We start from the raw sequence: 14,942 nt of genomic DNA, 5'->3' as shown, positions 1-14,942 counted from the left end.
TTTCAGATCAAGTCTGGGTGACGTTAGTGAAGAGCATGGGGTAAGATTCCACCAGGTGATATAATCAGTGGACAAGAGGTACCAAGGAAAGTGAAAAGAAAGTATGTTGGTGACTAAATCTGATTCTTGGTTTGAGGTGATCACATTGACTACAAAAGACAGACATTCAAATGTTTTTAATACTATAATAAATATAAATGCAACAAGGCATAATACTATAAACGCTTAAAATTATACTATTAAATATAGGTGTATTACACCTATATTCATTGCGAAGGATGATCACAATATGAGATCAATTGAAATGATGCCTACTGAAAACTACGATTGTAGTTTTTGTTTAAGAGCTATCTACGGTGCATCTTTTTTTTTATTTTTTTTTTTTTATGAAAACCCCAAACACGAAAGGTATCAAAACCTATAGTACTTAGTACCGTGCATGGGTTGAAGGAGAAGTATGGGTGAGGGGGGTGCCGGAAACTTTGCTCTAGAGACTAAACATGGGTTTCACCACTTCAAGCCTTCAATAAGCAAAGTGGACTACACCTATATTTAATAGTATATTTTTAAGGAGAAAAAATTTATTTTGATTAACCCAAGGAGAGTTTGTACTTTATAATTAATGATTTTTTTTAAACTTTTTGTTTACTTATAGCAAAGATTAATACTCTGTTCTGTACAGAAGTTACACATTGTTAATAAATTAAATAAGTAGTAAATGCAATAAATTAAATAAGTAGTAAATATTTATTGCATGCTACTTATGCAATAAATTAAATAAGTAGTAAATTTATTTAATTACATTTTTAGCAAAGTAAATATGCAATAGTGTTATTGCATATTTACTTTTCTTTCATTTCTGGGCAAACAGATAATGCTATGCAAAAACTATGTACACTGATTGGACAGAAATCATGGGATGCCTACCTAGGAACAAGTAGGCCCACCTTTTGCCCAGATAAGGGCATTCATACGGTGAGACATTGAGTCCACTAGTTCACGAAAGCGTTCCATCCGTATTTCCATCCGTGCTTGCTGCACCGTTGTTCATAATTCCGTCGCATTCCTGGGTGGAGGATCCAAAGCTCGAATGGACCTTTCCACAGCATCTCAAAGATGCTCCACAGAGTTCGTGTCTAGTGAACAGAGGCCATTCCATGGTGGTAAAATCTGCGGAATGCTCTTCGAACCATGCTCTCGTCACCACGACTCTGTGGGGAAGCGCATTGTCATGCTGGAAGAGTCCATTGCCCTGTGGGTGCATGATGACCATGAAGGGGTGCAGATGGTCTGCAAGAATGGACATGTAACCTGGACCATTCAGAGATGCATCTAGGCATACCAGAGTTCTCAACATGTGCCAGTTGAACATGCCCCAGACCATTACTGACCATCCACCTGCCTGAACAGTTCCTTGTTGACATGACGGGTGCATAGCTTCATGCAGTTTCTACCAGATATGCACCCTCCTGTCCGCTTGAAATAACTGGAAATGGGACTCATCGGACCAGGACATCCGTCTCCAAGGTCCAGTGCCGATGTTCTTTCGCCTAGTTGAGGCGTACAATCCTCTGTCGTGGTGTTAGCAGTGGGACTCTTGTGAGTCCGTGGCTGCCATAACCAATTGTGGCTAATGAGCACCTGATGTTCTTGGAGACATTCCTGGCACCTCCCTTGTTGAAGTCTGCGGTGATTTGTGCAGCTGTCACTCTGGTTGGTTGCAACAATGCAAGACAGACGTCAACTGCCACATTCACCCACCACCTTTCTCCACCCACAATGCTATCCACAATGAGATGTTATTCTGGAAATGGTGTGTTCCCAATACACTCTTGATACTGTTGAATGGGGATAGTTCAATTTCTGTACCACTTCCACAATAGAGTGACCCATGCGTCTGGCACCCACTATTATCCCTCTTTCAAAGTCAGTTAACTCATGACCTTTATCTGTACTGACATCGAATTACCGTCTATGTGAATGCAATGATGCACTGGACCTATATACCTGCCAAGCAGTGGGTTCGTCCACTAGCGAGAGGGGTGACAGCATTGCATTTCCCGGAACCAGGTATCCCATGAACTCTGTCCTCTCAGTGTAATCATTTGGTTTTGCTAACAAAAAACAGTTTTCATTGTACATTAACAACCAATTCAAATATGGCTCATTGTTGTGCCACAAAAGTACTAACAAGCCAATGGATAGTCTCTGGGGTTTGTTGTTGGCTGTGAATTTATATGGAACACAGTTTTCTGAGTTTTATCTTTCCTGGTTAATGCAAATGCAAGTGATTGGTTTCATTGCTCACATTGACTCTTTCTGTACGCACCTTGCCGTGTTTGCTTGGAATTTGAATCAGTAGTTCTTCAGTTCATTATCATCAGTGGTGGTTGGGCATCCTTTACAGAGTAATATCAAGTGATGAATTAGACAAGCTATTCACAAGTCATGGAGTCCAATTCAGACTTTGAATTTCATTGTAGATGTATTTTAAATGGTTCAACAGAGCCCTTGTCTCAACAGAAATATGCATGTACCCTTGACTTTTAACAAGACTTAATAAGAGAATAACACTTAATAAGAGAAACATGAAATGCATAGTTGTGCTTTTTGTGCTTCTGTTGTTACCTGCAGTCATCGTGATCATGGTTTGTCTTTTAAACTGGCAGTCTCCTTGAATTGTTAAATGGTAATTTGTACTCCTTTAAATGAAATGTCTAGTATTTTGCCAATACTTCTCATGGAATAACTTTCTTTATACAGAGTTATAGTAGCACTTCATTTTTCAACACCCAGTTCCTTATTCCTTGCCATGTTTATCACAAAGCACATGAAACTTACACCAGACACCCTCTCTGAATGATGGGTGGTCGATTTAATAAGTTACAGATTAAGATATGTATTACTCCTTAATTTATATTACAAATACTCCTTATTTTTTATTATTGCAAAACACTCTAGAATCATCTACAATGTTCTACCACATTCAGGAATCTTCTACACCTTTCTAAAATATTCAAGAATATTTTAGAAATTTCTTAAATGTTATTTCAGTTTTTTGATTTTTATGCATAATAGAAAATATTTTAATCAAAATTAGTAAACAAGTTGGTCCTATTTTAATATAAATTTTGAAAATTAAGAAAAATGAAACAGGATTCTAAACTTTTAGGCACGAGTGTATATTTATCATGAAAAGTTTTACTGTTTCAGTTTTATGTGTATATAGTAAAATTGCTGACATGGTTTTCCTTTTAGATCCCTAGTATAACTGATAGTAATAAGAATTGTTTGATCCCTATGTTTACATTAAATAGTTTCATATTTCGTACATTTATCATGAAAAGTTCTGCTGTTTCAGTTTTATGTTTTCAATTGCTGATATTGTTTTCCTATTCCTGTAGAATTGGAAACATGTTATTTCTCAAATTCTTTTAGAGAAACAACATGAATAAGTAAATCTTAGACTACATTATTTTTCCTGGCTTTTAAATATTAATTTTTCTCAGTTTTTTTTTTTTTTTTTTGGTTTAAGGATCCACACCATTAGATTTATTCAAGTTTTATGTAGAAGATTTAAAAGCAAGGTTTCATGATGAGAAAAAAATAATAAAAGAAATTTTAAGGGTAAGTATTAAAATGAATTATCATCCTTCCTTTTACAATAAGTAAGGCCTTAAATTAAATTCCTTTTAAATTATTTGCATCATTTGGTAAATAAAAAAAAAAACAAAATTCAGAAAAAAGGTTAAATTTTTTTTCTCAGACAAAGAGAGGGATTAAGTGTTCAGACAATTCCTTGATAAAAATACTCACCTGAATTAAGTGAATATTTTTATATAAAGTATATTTTCTTGAATTGTAACAATTTGTGTTCCTCTTTTCCAAAATAGGAAACAGGCTTAGGAAATTCCTTTGTGTTGAGTCAGTGTATGTACATGTGCATCTCTCATCACCACCACCTTTGTAGCTCTGGTGATTACATTTATAGTATATGTGTGGGAGGGTTTTTTGGGTATTCTGATGTGATATTTTAATTTAAATACAGTGAGTGTCACCACTAAAAAAATAAAATATAATGGCAAATTTCAACCAGTTATGAACAGTTTGCACACCTGTCAGAATGAGATGCCATGCCTGTCATGGACATGCAGAAGATTCTCTTTTCCTGAAGCTTACATAAGATGCACCATATGCAGGTATATTACAAGTTGTGATTTATCCATTCCATCAGTAGAAAATAGAATGTCTTTGTTTGTAAGGATTACCCAATAGTGCACTCCCAGCTTTTATTCCAAGTGAAATGCTGACTGACCTTTGTAGTTGCTCTTTTGTGAAATTGAATTTGGCTTTGTATTTTCTCCAGAGAACTCAATGTGCGATGGTGTTGGTTCAGTTTCATCAAAATAAGGAAATATTTTGAGTGAAAAGTGTTAGCTTAGGATAAGAACAAAATAAATAAAAGTTACCTCGATAAATTTAAATTAACTAATTAAACTATTCTGATAATAAATTATATAAAAATTTTTAAGGCTAACTTCAAATGAATAAGCAAGGTTGTGTTGTGGCTGGAACCCCCTTCCCCTATAAATGTGCAGAAGCTTATTCAGCAGCAAAAAATAATAAAATAAATAAATAAGAAACTAAGAAAACATGTTTTGATTTTACTTAATAATAGCTCTGATAGAACTTGGTAATATATTTGATATCTTTATCCATGTTACGTCATTTCCGTATTAGGACATAATATTTTAATTCTCAACATTAACTTATAAAATCATAAATATAGCTCTTATTCTCTTCATCGTGTTTCAAACTTGCACAGAACAAATAGACAAGCATATTCCACAGCTAAAAATAAGAAAAGAATTCTTATAAACATATCTCAAAAGTTTTTATTTCCGAGATATCAAACAATCATAAATTACAAAACATAAGAACTGAAATAAACCTCTAAATGGAAAACATAAATCAGCTGTTCAGAATGATCTCCACTTTGTTTAATGCAGCATTCAGCATTACGAATCCAAGATTCCCTGCCCTGTTTTATTGTTTCAAGATTATTCTTGATGGTTTCAGCAGCTTCCAAAATGTGATTTCTCAGTTTGTCAATGATATCATTAATGATAACATTATTTTCTTTATTTAATTTAAAATTACTCTGTTGCATTAATAACTGATCCTTTAAGGATAAAACAATGCAATTAATGATTTTGTCACAAAGTAATTTTTTAAATTTGTTCTTACTTTCGATTTTGATTTCTTCAAATTCTTTTGACTTCAATATGCTCTCAATTTTAGCTTTTTAATTTCCTTCAGAATTTTTCAAATTAGCAATAACATTGATAGAATAATTAATTTATCTGCTTTTACTATAGTGATGCTGAGACTTTGTAAAGCTTCTGAAGGTAAGAGGACATCCTGCAGGATGTAGATTTTTAGTGCTAATTTGTTAAGAAATTCCAGATTTAAAAGTCAGTTTAATAATCCCAAATATTTAACTTCTGATTCAAAATGTTTGCACAAAGCGGGATAACTGCAATTGCCATCCACAGGCTACAAGCTGCCTATTGGGGCACAAACACACGACCGATCTTTATAATTTCCACATCAATTTCTTTAGCAATCATTCTTAAATCGTGCTGGTTTCTTGGAGATTGGAGATATAATGCATACAGGTTTTTCTTTGTTTTTTTTTTTTATTGCCTGTATGCCATTATATTTTTTTTGTTTTATTTTTTATTTATTTTATTATTATTATTTTTTTTGGCTGGTACAGCATAAGCCATAGGCTTCCTTGCACCATATGGCCATTCTTAATACTAATATTGTCCAAACTGTCAGAATCATTTGGATATTCAGCTACTGTGACCATGTAAACTTAGACAGGAGAAATTTACTGAAAGGCATGGATCACTCACTTCTCCTAAAAACAGATGACTGCTTTCCGGAGTAAAGGGAAACCAAAAACACAGGTTGACTGGAGGCTATTATCTGTGTTGGGAATACATCTTAATCTTCTGGCTGGCTATGAAAAGCATACTGACTAGTGCGACTTCTTGGTAGGTGGGATAAGTGGTGAATAGGTTTTATGGGCACCACCAACATTACGGAACGTAATCCCTTTAACCCTTAATTCGTACTTTCTAACTGCCTAAAGGCCAGAGCTGGGAACAATGCATACAAAGTTAAGTCTCTCGTAATCCATTCGTTATATGGAAATTTTCTTCGTTCTATGGAAACTATTTTAAATATAATTTTTACTAAGGAGAATTCAAAAAATTCTCTATAAAGAAGTTCGTTAAACAGAGGTCCACCTGTAATTAAATCAAAAAAGAAGTAATTTTAAAACACACAACTGGTTGGTTGTACCATTAAAATGCTAGGGATAGGGCCCATACTCAGTAATTGAATTCAGGATTTTTAATTTTATAAAATAAATGATTGTTTCAACAATAGGCTCGCAAATTGTCAGAAAAAATAATGGGCTTGTGGCAGCCCATGTGAGCCCACTATAGCTCAATGCTGCTTACAACAGAGGCTACAAAAGTCTCCTTATGGCCTTTGTTTTATATGCATGAAATTAGGCCGACCGGGCTAGCCGAGTGGGTAAAGTACCTGCCCGGCAACCCAAAGGTCGCGGGTTCGATTCCCGCCTCGGGCTTGGATCAAAGTACTGCAAAAACCTTGGGAGGTGCAATATGGCCACAGAAGCCGATGCGCCAACAACTACCAAATCAAAAAAAAAAAAAAAAAAAAAAAAAGCATGAAATTAGTCCCATACTACTAGTAGGGCCAGTTTCTTCAGAATGTCACCAGAATGCTGTGATCACACTTTTTCAACCATAGTTTGACTCCATCTTCATCCATCTACTGCTTAGGATGCATGGACAAAAATACCTTGTGGAATTTTTTCCTTTGGCAGAGTTGTTCTGTTCAATATGAGGAGGGTGGAAGTTTTGTTCCATCAGTACAACAAGCCAAAACAGCACTATAGTGTTCATATCCTGATGTCTTCACAGTTACTGATTTTGTACCTTTAACATTCACACTTCTATTTGAGGGTGCATAAATTGTTAAAGGTACGTCATCCATATTACCAATTTTTCACAAGCTCATAGTTTGTGTGCTTTCTGGCATTAATTATAAATCTGTGAAATTCCAGGATTTGGTTTTCATATTGTTCTGGCATTTTCTGGACTATCCTTGTTCATGCCCTCAAAGCTGTTTCGCTTCATAAATCTATAACACCAACTTGTTGTACCACCAAAATCATCAATCCCCTTCTGCTTCCCTGACTTTTGCCTCAAAAGTGATTGTTTTTGTTGACACAGATATACCACAGTTCCTCTGCTCTATTACCCAGTTATTCAGTTCTTTCTCAAGTCCCACCCATTTTGCTGTTGGTTGATGAAGGTTATCTTCTTTTTGATTGCCATACTGAGTTTATCCTCTAGTTTCTACCACTCATGGATCATCTTCTCTGGTGGAAGTGGCCGAATGTCTTTTTGCAGCTGTTTCCATGTTCCTTTACATCACTGATGACTTGTAATTTGTAGCCACTTGTGTAAGCAAGTCTTTTCTTTGTTGATGCCATCATAATAGGGTACTGGTAATCTGAAATTTATGGTTAAAGTGGAATAAGTGTGCACATGCACAGTGGGCTATGCCATGTAGCCATTTGTTATGACTGCACCATAAAAGTATTCATTATTGTACCTTAACAGATCCAGCAGTATTTTTTTCCCACAGGTCAAATTTCCCACTAATTTATTTCAACATTTTTAGCATTTTTTAGCATTAGCATTAGTAGAGGCATATGATGCAAGAAGCAAGCTTATTCAGCATCAGCCAAAAAAAAAAAAAAAAAAAAACCCTCTCCCATTTCACCCCTCCGTTCGTTCGAAATACCTGTCCAGTTCAGCTTTAAATTTGTTTAGGCTATCAACTTCAACAACAAGTGATGGAAGTCGGTTCCACCAACCAACCACCCGCTGGCCAAAGGCAAATTTCCGCACATCTCTCCGACATCCGTCCTTCCTCAATTTGAATTTATGCCCTCTGAGGTGATTATTCTGAGAAAGATGAAGAATCCCATTGGCATTGAGCATGCTCAAACCATTCAAAGCCTTAAACACCTCTATCAGATCACCTCGCCGGTGCCTAGTCTCCAGACTCTGTAATTTGCAAAACTTAAGCCTTTCTTCGTAAGAGCAACCCTTTGTTCCATTTACTAATCTTGTTGCCCTTCTCTGTACCCGTTCCAGCAGCTCTACATCCTTCTTGAAATGAGGCCTCCAGACCTGTATACAGTACTCAAGATGTGGCCTAACCATTGCCTTATACAAGGGAATAATCACCTCCTTATCCCTGCTAGAAAAATTCCTGTATATCATTGACAAGACACCATGAGCTACTCTTGCAGCTCGTCTGCACTGCTCAGAGAACTTCATATCTGCCTGCACAATTACCCCCAGGTCCTTTTCATTCTCCACCACTGTCAGTGTAGTACCGCAGAGTTGATACATTGCTCTGGGGTTACTGTTACCCATATGTAGTACTTTACATTTGTCAATGTTGAACTTCATTTGCCACCTCTCAGCCCATCTGTTCAACCTTTCCAGATCCTGTTGCAGCAGCATAGCGTCAGTAGTGTCCTTAACGACCCTGCCAACCTTTGTATCATCTGCAAACTTAGACATTAAACTTGATATCCCATCATCAATATCATTCATAAACACCGAAAACAACAATGGACCCAACACTGAACCTTGAGGAACTCCACTAATAACATTAGTCCACGTTGAGCAGTGACCATTGATTACCACTCTCTGTCTTCTGCCACTCAACCATCCCCTTATCCATAGCAGCAATTTGCCTCCAATGCCACACTGCTCCAATTTGTGCAGCAGTCTTCCATGTGCAACAGTATCAAAAGCCTTTCTAAGATCCAAATATATAATATCAAAGTTATTCCCTGCATCCAGTTCTTTTGTGACTACATCATAGTATCCAATCAAATTGGTCAGGCAAGACCTGCCCTTAACAAAACCATGCTGCGTCTGAGCTATAACTGAATTCTTGTCTAGATGATCCTGCAGTGCTTCTTTAACCAGTGCCTTCATTAATTTACCTGGAACAGAAGTTAAACTAACAGGTCTATAATTACTTGTGTCAGCCTTTGATCCTCCTTTGTGAATTGGGGTTACATTTGCACATCTCCAGTCTATGGGTACCTTCCCTGAGTCCAAAGAAGCTCTCATAATTATGGCTAGGGGTTTGCATACTTCCTTTGCTGTTCTCCTTTAATATAACTGGATAGATCCCATCCACCCCAGGTGCCTCTTTTATGTTTATCCTCAACAATCTCTCCTCCACTTTCCTCTCAGTTATTACAAAATCATCCAGCTCACTGCCAATGTTTACTTTACCTACATCATTCTCCTTCCTGAATAACTCCTCATGCGTGAATGTAGATGCAAAATACTCGTTTAGATTGTTAGCCACCTGAGCAGGATCCTCAACTGTTGAACCATCAATATCCAGTGGACCAATCTGATTCATCCCTTTCCTTCTCGAGTTCAAGTATGTAAAGAACTCCTTTCTGTTTTTCTTTGCATCCTTTGCCAAGGATTTTTCGTAGTCTGCCTTTGCCTGCCTAATCTCCTTTGTGACTTGGTTACAGACCAACTTATATCTATCATAGGCTTCCATGTCACCCATTAATTTGTATGTATCCCATGCATTTTTCTTCTCTGCCACATGTCTCATTAGTCCATCTGACAACCATTTAGGCCTAAACCTTGAACAATATTTCTTAGTTGGTATGTAAAGCCTGGTAGCCACCAAGATTAGTTCCTTGAAAATCATCAACAAGACATAACAACATGCCTGTTTATAATAGCTGTCACCATCACCTATAAGACATTGGTCGATTTTTGGGGAAAAAATGCATCTTATATGGCAGGAATATGGTATACACAGATAAATCAGAGTTATGTGTTTTAACCCCACCTCCTCAACACATGTTCATTACCTCATTAATGTGCAAGCTTGTAAGCCCATTTACATACTCCATTAATTTCCTTTGTATAGTCTAGGAAGTTTCTATATTAATTTTTAAATAAATGGTTACTTGTTTATTTACTTAAAATTAGCTTAATGCTCCCCCCCCCCCAAATTAAGAGTTTCATTTCTCTATTATGTTTTGTTAGCAAAGCTAGAAGGGACCAGTTACTTTGTAAAGTAACTGGTCCATTCTCGCAACTATATTGGTAACAACTATTAAATGTGAATTATGTTAGCACTTAAATCTGACCTTTTTCTTTAAATCGTTAATTTTGGAATGAGTTACATTGTTTCATTATTATATTACATTATGTCATGTTATTTTAATCCTATGATGCAATAAATATATTGCAGATGCATAGGTATAATTTATGTGGTTAACTTTTAATGATAGTTGAATCACCTTTAATCTCTTCTTCCCCCCTGATAACGGATACCCAACATTATTAAGTGTGCACATGTGCACAGTGGGCATGTGCACATGCACACTGAAACATTGACAATAGTGCAGTATTATTTAGTGTAATGAACATCGCTGCCAGCAGAAAATACATTTTAAGATTTTCTCCTTTAGGAATTCAATAATCAATTAAAATTGCAAAATAAATGTGGAGTTAAGTGTTAAATTTTAACACTTATTAATAAAAATTAATAAATTTTTATTAATTAATTTTATTAAATTCGCATCACCAGCATGTGAGTACACAGTATAGCATTGGCATTCAACATATTCTCAAAAGAGAAAATAGTCATGATCTTCCTTTGTAAAGGTTGTTTGGCTGGAATTTTAAACAGAACTAAACATTGACATATTTTTTCTGTAGTTCTGTTTTAAAATGCAAAAAAAATAATTACTGAGAAAAAAAGTGATGCTACATTATACATTTGTAACATAAGCAAATAGAAGTGACTTCAATAAAATAAAAGTGAGGCAAGGAAATGTCAAAAAAAAAAATAGAATTTATTTCCAGAATATTATTAAAGTTTTGAAGCCATATGTAATTTACTGTATGTTTTATGATATGAATAGTGCTCATAATCACTTTATCTTTGACTGTTACTGATGTATACCAAGTTGCATCATTTTATTTCAGGTTTTTGGAGCCTATTATTTTTGATCCAAAAACTCTTTCCATAGCAAAAAAAAGCAAATGCATTTTTTGGCTATGTACATTAGTCAACAACAAAAATACATTTATGCTGTTGACTGATGTACATAAGTTAATAATGTTAATGGACACTGACAGTTTTTATTTATTTTTTTAAAATTAGTTTGGGTCATATGAATAATCATTAATAGGACAGTGACTACTATTTGTTATGAGCTGAGTCTTAAAATTAAGTAATTAACAAGATAAAATAAAATTGCATAGTTATATAGTCTGCTAATTATTAAATTTCAAAAAAATAATAATAATAATAATAATTGCAAATTAAGTAGTTTATTGATTGTTACCCCAGAGGCAGTGCAGAGGATTTCCTGCACAAAAGGTGCATTCAGTTAACTAAATAAAACTTCACTTTATTGACATTTCTCTGGGAATCCATTCTCAAGACAAATTGCTATACTGTGGAGGTGACTGGACTCTTTTGGGGGAGGTTGTGATCTGTCTTCCAGATTCCATTCTTGAGAATGGAATCTGACTGATTGACATCAATTACGATTTTTTAAAATTAATTGAATGTGCTATTGAGTAGGAACTTGATTTTTCCACCTCAGAATAACATTCAACAAGCCATTTAATTTGCATATGTGCATGAGATATCTCTCTCTCTCTCTCTCTCTTTTATTTATTTTTTTTTCTTTTACCTTTAAAATTTTAATCATTAATTTCCACAATGTCTTTCCCAGAATATTTACATAATATGCTAATTCTTCTCATGGTTATTAGGAAAGAAGTTTTGTTGTTGATATTAAGACAACATTTGAAGAGTTTGCTACAGTCGTAAGTGAGGACAAGCGATCAGCAACGTTAGATGCTGGAAATGTCAAACTTACATACAACAGTGTAAGTTACTTGTTTATGTATTTTCTCACTTAAGAACTAATATGAAAATCTAGTTATGTATAATTCAAAGTTTTTACTTCTTTAGTTTTAAATTTTATAGTGTGCGTACAGCAGCAACATTAAACTTTATTATAATTGTTTTAGGATTTAGACTAAATTACAAACTTATACATTTTTAACTCATAATAATTATCATTATTATTAGCCATATTAAACTTGTTGGAATCACTTCATTCTACTGAAGCTTTCTCTCCTTGTGAAGGGCATTTCATTTATTTAAATCAGTGGTACAGATATTTCCCTTCCCCCATTACAGGAACTCCCTGACTTACGCAAATTTGACTTTATGTAAGTTTTTGCCAGCCGGTGAGAACTTTAAAAAAATCGTGGAAACGTATTTTGCATCCTGTAGGAATACATTGAGGTATTGTGAAAATATCATAATGTGAACCCAATAACACTTTGTTTTGTTTTTAAGAAGTTTTGTTTTTGTTTGTTTTTTTAAGAAGTACGAAGCAGGACAAAGTTTGCCATCTATTGCACGGAATTAGATCTCGCTGCTTCAACAGTGAATTTTAAGGGACAGTGTGCGTATAAAAGAACATGTTCAAGGATCAATGTATTTCACACCATTGCCAGTCCATCTCAACAGTGATCACAAAACAATGTTCAGGTGCTATATCGAAGATGGAAAAGCTATTAATAATATGGATGGAAATCATATTCAGAAACGAGTGCCCCTGAGTCCAATGGCCATTCAAGCAAAAGCAAGAAGTATTTATGAAGATATTAATGATAAGTACGGCGAACCCCAAGCCAAGTTCGTAACAAGCAATGGGTGGTTTAATAGGTTCAAGCATTGCACTGGTTTTCAAAACATTAAACTATGCAGGGAAGTCACCAGTGCTGATTCTGGAGCTGCAGAGAAATTTTGTGATGTGTTGAAAAAAACCCCCCTCTAAATCTCCACAGCCCTCAACGTCTCCAGCGGCATCCTTATCAGTTGGAGAGTTAATTCTGGCAACGATGCTCGAAAGTTAAAACTTGCTGATGTTATGCCTGTCTCCTCTCTCTTTTTGTAATTTTGTACACTTTGTAATTTTTCCTTTGCATGAGATAAAAAAAACGAATAATTCTATTTACATGTTCATTGAACATTTCTTTTTTGCTTCTATCAAATTCAGCCCGCATAGTTGCGAGTGCAGAATTTCCCTAAAGACTTATTTAATGAAATTCCGACTTATGTAGCGTTCTGTGGAACGCAACCCTTACGTAAGTCAGGGAGTTTGTGTACTTTGTTTCTATAATGCTACCTCCTGTCATCACTAGTTCTTTAGTTTTTCTCTATACTTTATGTATACAATTTAGTTTTTATATTTATATATATACACATATATACAGCCGCTCCCTGGCTTACGAAAATTCGACTTTACATAAGTTTTTGCCAGTCAGTGCAAACTTTAAAAAAAAAAATCGTGGAAACATATTTTGCATCCCGTAAGAATAAATAGAGGCATCGTGAAAATATTGTAATTTGAACCCAATAACACGTTTTTTTTTTTTTTTTGTTAATTCGTTCCAAGAACGAATTCGTTCCAGCCAGGGAGCGGCTGTATATATGTGTATATATATAAATATAAAAACTAAATTGGAAGTTGAAATTTTCACTATATAACTAAGCTTTTTATCTCTCTAAAAGGTAATTTTTATAATGGGAATTGCACTAAACTTTCATCGTTATCATATGTTCTGTTATAAGCATCAATTTTAAATGCCTTTGTGATATTTTTCTAAAACACATTTCTGGAGGTCACTGCCATAAAACAGTAAAAAACAATTTGCACTTTCTGGTTTATTGGGCTTTTCTGTTAGTGCAATCTATTATAAATGGGTAGTAAACGTGATCTTCTTGTATTTGCGATAATACCGATAACTGGAATTCTGTGGGTTTTTACGTTATGGTATTATGGTGAAATGAGTTCCCCTTCATTGAAATCTTCAATCATATAAAAAAACAAATAATTTTTCAGAATCTTCTCTTCATTCCTATTTACTTATTATAATGGTGAAGGGAAAGGGACCAACAGAAAGTACATGTGCTGGCAGTGCTAGAAAATGAAACAAAATTGATTTAGAAATGAAGATGATTAATTAAGCAGGTCAAGGTTTGTCATCTATTGCATGGAATTAGGCCTTACTGCTTCAACAATGAATACTATTTTAAGGGACAGTGCACATATAAAAGAACATGTTAAAGGTTCAACACATTTAAGATCAACAGTGATCACAAAACAGCATTCAGGTGCTATATTGAAGATGGAAAAGCTATAAATAATATGGTTGGAAAATCAGATTCAGAAGCAAGTGGCTCTGAGTCTCATGGCCATTCAAGAAAAAGCAAGAAGTATTTATGAAGATATTAAGGATAAGTATGGCGAACCCCAAGCCAAGTTCGTGGCAAGCAGTGGGTGGTTTAATAGGTTCATGCATCATGCTGGTTTCCAAAACATTAAAGTATGCGTTGAAGTCGCCAGTGCCAATTCTGCAGCTGCAGAGAAATTTTGATGTGTTGGAAAACCCCCCTTCTAAATCAACACAGCCCTCAGCTTCTGCAGTGGCATGCTTATCAGCCGGAGAGTTAATTCTGGCAACGATAGTCGAAAGGTAAAACTTGCTGAAGTTATGCCAGTCTCCTCTCTCTTTTTGAAATTTTTGTAATTTTTCCTGTGCACGAGAAAAAAAAATTTGAATAAATAATGAATAAATAAATGCTTGTCGAACATTTCTTTTTTGCTTCAATCAAATTTGTGAATGCTGCATAAGCATTTAGGGAAATTCTGACTTACGTACAGTTCCACGGAACGC

General features: G+C 35.0%; 1 protein-coding gene across 4 annotated transcripts in view; it reads left to right on the top strand.

The window, feature by feature from the left end:
* Prp40 (pre-mRNA processing factor 40) overlaps positions 1 to 14,942 on the top strand; it is a 434,121-nt gene that overhangs the window by 231,657 nt on the left and 187,522 nt on the right. For all 4 annotated transcript variants that reach the window (XM_090383606.1, XM_090383605.1, XM_090383604.1 and 1 more), the window contains exons 17-18: positions 3,536 to 3,627; positions 11,961 to 12,077. In XM_090383606.1, the coding sequence (XP_090239732.1) occupies positions 3,536 to 3,627; positions 11,961 to 12,077 (209 nt within the window). The remainder of the gene's footprint in view (positions 1 to 3,535; positions 3,628 to 11,960; positions 12,078 to 14,942) is intronic.

The sequence above is a fragment of the Mastigoproctus giganteus genome, chromosome 10 (genome assembly GCF_048544385.1).
Source record: "Mastigoproctus giganteus isolate SK-2022 chromosome 10, ASM4854438v1, whole genome shotgun sequence".
NCBI lineage: Eukaryota > Metazoa > Arthropoda > Arachnida > Uropygi > Thelyphonidae > Mastigoproctus > Mastigoproctus giganteus.
This window is presented reverse-complemented; position numbering and strand designations above follow the sequence as displayed.